At 31.4% G+C, this 7,253-nt stretch overlaps 1 protein-coding gene across 3 annotated transcripts; it reads left to right on the top strand.

Annotated features, from left to right (window-relative positions):
- The first annotated feature begins 3,952 nt into the window (after positions 1 to 3,952).
- On the top strand, positions 3,953 to 7,253 carry LOC110890065 (E3 ubiquitin-protein ligase At4g11680). Of its 3 annotated transcripts, none has more exons than XM_022137632.2 (3): positions 3,953 to 4,959; positions 6,304 to 6,670; positions 6,962 to 7,253. In XM_022137632.2, exons 1-3 carry the CDS (start codon positions 4,451 to 4,453, stop codon positions 6,986 to 6,988), a joined length of 903 nt encoding a protein of 300 aa, XP_021993324.1. In that variant the 5' UTR covers positions 3,953 to 4,450; the 3' UTR covers positions 6,989 to 7,253. The 3 variants fall into 3 exon arrangements, with proteins under 3 accessions (XP_021993324.1, XP_021993323.1, XP_021993322.1); XM_022137631.2 differs by lacking the exon at positions 6,962 to 7,253 and adding an exon at positions 6,803 to 6,942; XM_022137630.2 differs by having other exon boundaries at positions 3,957 to 4,959; positions 6,943 to 7,253.

A 7,253-nucleotide genomic window follows, 5' to 3' on the forward strand; every position in this document is an offset into this window, starting at 1 on the left:
TCCCCTTTTTTCGGAAGTTCTAATTAATCCCTTTCATTACATGTGCAGATTTTTCTTCATACCCGTTACGTTTTCTATGTATGAGTTGGGTCACATATAATACATTATGATTGTTCGATATGAATTCGATTTACGTTACGTTTGATCCTATCACAATGCTTATACAGGTTACATTGAGTTCAACTAGATATGTCGAAATGTGTGTTTTCATATGGTTAATGCATCATATAACGTTTGGACCAATCCATTCAATGTTTACGATTTACCCGCACCGCAACGCGGACGGGTCTTAATCCTAGTTAACCTATAAATAAGCAACTTAATTGTGCTTTAGGTTATTGTACCTTTAGCTTTAGGAGTTCTTAAAAAAAATAGAATTTTCCTTTTTAACCATAAAGTTTTAATCTTTGACAATTTAACTTTAAAGTTTTAATCTTTCTTTTCTTTTTAACCCTAAAGTTTTAATCTTTGACAATTTAAGTTTAAAGTTTTAATCTTTAGTAATTTAACCTCTTTGATTAATTTGATTTTTCACTTCCAATTCAAAAGTTTTCATCTTATACAATTTAACCCCTTGATTAATTTTTTCACTTCTAATTCAAAAGTTTACATCTTTTGAGATTTAACCACTTTGATTTTTTTTTACTTATATGTTTTAATCTTGGCTTTGGGGGGTTTTCAAAGAAAAAATGGTTATGCATATGGTTGTTGTAACCTTGGCTTTGGGGATTTAAAAAAAAACAAATTGATTTTTTTACTTTTCACCCAAAAGTATTTCATAAATTACTTTTAACCCAAAACTATTCGTTTTTTTTTTTACTTTTAACACAAAACTTTTTATCTTTTGCAATCTATCCTAACAATTTTTTTTTACTTTCGACTTTGGTCCTTTATAGTTTTCATTTTCTGCAATTTTTTCGCTTTATGCTTCGTTCTAAATTTTGTGACTTAACACATTGCAACGTGCATCTTTGGTTTAACGTTTTTACGTTTCGTTCTAAATTTTGCGATTTAACACGATGCAACGTGCGTGTGTGGGTGAAAGTTTTTTACTTCGTCTATTTTTTCCCGTTTGATAGGTTCAACATAACGTGCGCATCCTAAATCGACTTAGTTATAACTAAAGAATCCCTGCCGCATTGCGACGGGTCATAATTCTAGTTAGTTTTGAATTGTAACGTGTCTCACAGTTGTTAGAGTTTTAAAGCCTTGAGTTAAAAATACAAAAGTAGATAAAATCAACTCCACACCATTGGCCTTTATTATAAACTCAACACACCCAAACAAGTCATAAATAAAACAAATAATATATACTTTAAGCACAAAAACATTTTATAAGAATGAAAATTAGTGTTTACTAAAATAAAAAAGTTCAGAATTAATGAATAACTAGTATTAAGCAACCCTCGCGTTGCAGCGGGGGCGAGCACTAATGTCACATTACTGCGAGCGACCACCGACACTGAAGTTACGGTGTTAATGCGAAGAAATTAAACCGAAACGTAAAACATAGAATAAAATAACTAAGTTGATCTAAGACTTGCGCGTTACGATAAACCTGCGTCTATTTTTTCCCGTTTGACAGGTTCATCGTAATCTATATATAATATATATCATTACCACTATACAAACCATAATGCAAACATTACAACAAACATTGCATCAATATGTTGCAAATTATATTTATACAAGATTTTGACTAAATTAGTTAGATTATTATAAATAATAATAATTTACAAATAAAACAACACAACTTTGAATGGAACAAACCGATTGAATATGGTAAGATAATGAAACCATTATTTGATTAGGGTACAACCATTTAAGCACAATTTACAACCGTACATGCATAAAAAACAGATTTAATTTGGTAAGGTAATGAAACCATTATTTGATTAAGGTACAACCACTTAAGCACAACTTACAACCAATATTTGATTAAGGTACAAACATTTAAGCACAACTTACAACTAAACATTCATACATTATTAAGATACAACTACTTATGCACAACTTACAACCAATATTTGATTAATGTACAAACATTTAAGCGCAATTTACAACTAAACATGCAAACAAATGTTTCAAATTAATAGTATATAAATTTAAATTAAACATGAACACATGAGTAGAAGAATATCAACATAATGAAGATAGAAAGGGAAAGCCAATCATGTTGATTATATCTTTAAACATGGGTTAAAATTATAGAACTTAATCATGTTCATTCAATCATAGCGTAAATATAGATACCAAGTTAGAGATACTTACTTGTATGGATGATTATCTTTGAGGATAAAGATGAAGCCATGATTCCCGTTATGGTACCTTGTGTTGATAGATTACACTAGAGAGAATTTTTTTTAGTATTGGTGTTCTTCTAGAGTTTTTGATCACCATTTATCATCAATATATAAAGATCAACAAATAATGGTCATGAATAGTGATGCGTTATAAAACTCTATGTATTCTCTATTAATGGTACCTAAAGGGAAATCATAATTGCCCCTTGGACTAATCAATATTTACAATTAGTACCATTAAGTAATTGTCGGGGACTAGTTATGTCATATTGGTAATGTTACCAAATGATCCTAAGGCCACATCAACGGGTTATTTCTAACAAATCAATCTTCAATGTGCACCATCTTCGGACCGAAAACAATGTAATCGACCTTCAAGGATCTTCCTTTGTAGCTTCTAGAGGTTGTTCCCTCTGTATTACGAGTGTTTTAAAGTGTATTTTTTTTGTCTCTGGATGTCTTTTCATTCTTTGACTATCGAAACCCTTTATATAGGAAATGAATGCGGTTTTTAGTGTCGTCGCGTATCCACCATACATATTAGTTGCATCGCAGGTGCACCTCCATATGGACTATACGAATACGTACAAGTACAACCGTACACAAATTGCAACTAATTCCTCCATCTTCCATATCACCCGGTAAAAGATATACAAAATAAGGATTATTTAACATTTAAAATATGTATAATTCAAAACACATCAGTTGGTTTATTATCAACATATCTGCCGACAGAACGTTACTGTTAGGGCCGGCCCGTAGGGGTGTGCGGTGGGCGACGGCACAAGGCCCAAACCCTCCGAGGGCCAAAATCTTTTTAATTTCTAATAGAATTTATGCTGTATAAGACAGAATATATATGCGCTGAATTGAATGATAACATAGATGAGCTTTTGTACCAGTGGTTATTGCCTTGCTTAAACAACAATGAGATGTGGGTTCTAATCCTAACATCCAAATTCTTTATTTTAGCTTATTTTTTTGTTACTGACATTTAATGCTTAATTTTGTCATCTGAGTTTATATTAAATGGAGATTTTTGAATATCGCTCAAATTTTTTATCTCACACAGGGCCATTTTTTTTTTTTTTTTTTTTGCGATTTTCAGAGACGGTTGTGATGTAACTTTATAGTGATTTTGATTCTCCTAACGCTAATATTGCTTTTTATAGTAGTACAAAATCTAGTTATTTTTGTGTCGTGTAATGAATTGAAACATCTACTTATGGAGTCGTTTACTAACGAGACAAGAGAGTTCAAATGTAATCATGAAAAATATAATTAACCAATATCATTCTCCTTAATTTGGATACATATGCCTGAATTTAACTTTTAAAGAGTATGTTATGACAGTATAAATATATAATGTATGTGGTTTTAATTAATTTTAGTTATGGCATCAAAATCTTTGGATTGTAATACTTCTAACCCCAACAAACAAGTAAAACGATTTCCCAACAACAGAAAATAAAATCCAAAATACATTGGTGGCTGGTTTAGTGGTTAGGTGGCCCAACAACAGTTTTGAATCAAATACCCGACCCGTTTTACCAATAACATACCGTCATGCTCTTTGCATTTGTTGGTTTGGTAAGTCACAATACGACTATGAGGGAGTGAGATTAACTCAAAGTTTAACGTCAAATATCAAAATCAAAAACTTTCTTAAACCATACCCTAATTCGATTCTAATCCAAAAATATGATTCCGTAGTTTGCATTACAAGCAGCTTTATATTTGCTTAATAAACACATCTATATAGCGACCAAATTAGGCCATCCGTCGCTACATACTTGTGATATATATATTATTGTCTTGGAATCAAAGCAAAGCAGTTGGAGTCTTGGCCACCATCTCTCTTTCTTTCATTTATATTTCTTCATTTTATTTTCATTTGTAACCATATCATCTGTCCAAAATCCAACCATATTTTCGGTTTCTTGAGGTTTTAAGACCGCGTGTATCGGTTTCAACAAGTTTTGATCATACCCATGTTGATTTCTTGAAGCTTGAATCTTGTCCATATGAAAATAATCAAGAAAAACTTGTTCTTTAAGTTTCTTGAGAGGGAAGTTTCATGATATAGGTTGGTTTGAACTTTGAAGGCATATATTGATACAAAAGCTTAAGTTTGTGATTTTCTAGCGATGAATACGCGATACTTGTTTACACCAGAGTCGCTATGCAACTCTGCTGTAGCGGTTTCATTTTCATTGATTCCAAATGGTAGAGAAGAGGGGACGACAGAGGACGTGGGCCCACACAATAGGGCCACCTCTCGGCCCACTGCCACCACCAGTGTCCCCTCTTCTTTCTTGGTAAGAATGGCAATTAGAATATCAAGAGCTAGATGGTATTCTTTTGCAAGAAGGGTGTTTCATTACCAAAATGCCGCAAGATCGGATATCGGGTCGAACCCGTTTAATACGGGTTCTTGGATGTTTATGGAGTTTTTGGGTTTGGTGTTTCAAATTGTGATGATAGCGTATACTCTATCGGTTTCCAAAGAAGAGAAGCCGGTTTGGCCCATGAGAACATGGGTATCCGGGTATGGAGCCGGGTGTGTGCTTAATCTAGCGTTGTTGTTTTGGCGGTATCGGGTTTTTTGTTGGACCCAAGTTGGAGTAGAACATTCTGTTAACATCGAAGAGTCGAGGTAACCAAAAGCTCATAAATCTTTTATACGGAGTAAAAAGGTTGCTAGATTATATATTCTATAATTAGCGAGAACTATAATGTATTTTTTCTTTGAATAAACAAATAAAAAATTGAAATAACAATTTTTTTTTTGGACCGTATATAAAGACTAATAGAACTCTTTATATCAAAACTAAAGCAATATACGTAAGTGTAACTGCTTTGCGTATCATAGTAATTAAAGCAATATACGTAAGTGTTTATAGAGTTCTCGCAATTTTCTATTTAAACTTGATTTTGTATCGAACTTACATGAAAAATTTATATCAAATATTAATGAAAATAAGTCGATATATACATTAATCTTCTTATTAGAAAATAAATATTGTGTCATATATTGGATTGAATGTAATATCTTAGATTATTATCGAATTAAACATGTTGATTATCGTACAAATTTTCATAGCTAATGACCCATAACCGATTGTTTTAGTCCAATTTATGAATTAGCCCAAAAAAGTCTAATTAAATAGTGACCCATAACCGAAAGTTTTAGCCCAATTTATGTTCCAAACCAAAAGCCCATATATTCCCACAATATGTTAACATATAGTGATATTCTAAATTTAGCTTGGGAAGTTTTTCATTATAAATTTATAAAATTGTAAAAAAGTTTAATCAAACAAAGATAACAACCTTTTGATTTATATAACTTTTTATTAAAAAAATTATTTGTTTTATATTATATAAAAATAAATAATTCATTTGGAACTGACATGACAATTCTGTTTAAATTCATTTGCAACGAAATTGAAAAACTTTGGTTACCTTGACAATCGAACTTTACTATTTTATCCGATTCGGTAACGAAAGTATTTTTTATGGGAGTTCTAAGTAGCTTACTATTTATTAACATTACGAAAGTATTTTTTATGGGAGTTCTAAGTAGCTTACTATTTATTAACATTTATAATATATAATACTTTTTTTTAAAATAATCACATCAATAATAAATGGTTCAACCCGTAATAAATTAGCAAACAAGTCTATTAAGATAAACAATATTTATAAATCATGATAAAAAAATAATTATAAAATCTACAAGTAGGAAAAGTAGCTTACAGTTTAATCATTTACTCTTTATTTATAAAAAAAGTTTCTTTTCATTATAAAAGTTTAAAACACTTCAATCATCTAAAAAGCAAAAAAAAAAAAAAAAAATAAAAAAAAAAAAGAGAGAGAGAGAAGCTCAAATTACGTGCAAAATCATGAAAAGTTACTACTTACTTTATATATAAAAAGAGTCCTATGTATTTAAACAAAAACACATAAAATAAACTAATTTTACTCTTATTATATTCAGGAACTTACAAATGATGAACAAATTTCGGACATTTATGGAGCTATTCTTTGCCATATGGTTCGTGATGGGGAACGTTTGGGTGTTCGATTCCCGGTTCGGAACCTTTCGACGAGCTCCAAAACTCGACGTTCTTTGCATCTCACTACTTGCTTGGAACGCCATCACCTACTCGTTTCCCTTCATATTGTTTCTATTTCTATGTTGTTTCGTGCCACTTATTAGCAACCTTCTCGGCTACAACATGAACGCTGGCTCAACCAACCGCGGTGCATCTGAAGAACAAATCTTAAAGCTACCCACATGGAAATATAAAGAAACCGAATCTGATATAGAACACGGAAAGGCCATCATCGATAACTCAATCACTGTAAGTGTTGTACATCATACTCTATGCCAATATTCGTATAGCAGCACGGCTGATCCAGTAATTTTTTTCAGGGGTTTCTTTTCCTAGATTCTCAATAATTCTCACTAATTTTTTTTTTTTAAATCATACAAGGTTTACACTAAAATTTTCCATTTTTTCCAAACCGAGGGGGTTCCTGGCGACATCCTAAATTAAAGTTATAGATTGATGTCATGGATGTTTGACGTGTCATGTTTTATCAAACGTGATGCTAACAAGATACATACTTACAGGAATGTTGTATATGTTTAGCAAAATACAAGGAGAAGGAAGATATGAGACAATTGGGATGTTCACATACATTCCATATGAAATGTGTTGATCAATGGCTCAAGATAGTATCATGTTGTCCCCTTTGTAAGCAAGAACTTGAACGATGACACATTTGAAAGAGCTACATTTACTTGTCCTTTCTAAAAAAATATATTTTAAATTTGTAAAAACATATACATACTTGGTTACTAGAGTGAGGATCGTTTTTTGAATTTGAAATCCACCGGTAACTCAAATGTTTGAATTTATTGTTTTTTTATTTGTTATTTTA

Source organism: Helianthus annuus, chromosome 11 (assembly GCF_002127325.2).
Source record: "Helianthus annuus cultivar XRQ/B chromosome 11, HanXRQr2.0-SUNRISE, whole genome shotgun sequence".
NCBI classification, from domain to species: domain Eukaryota; kingdom Viridiplantae; phylum Streptophyta; class Magnoliopsida; order Asterales; family Asteraceae; genus Helianthus; species Helianthus annuus.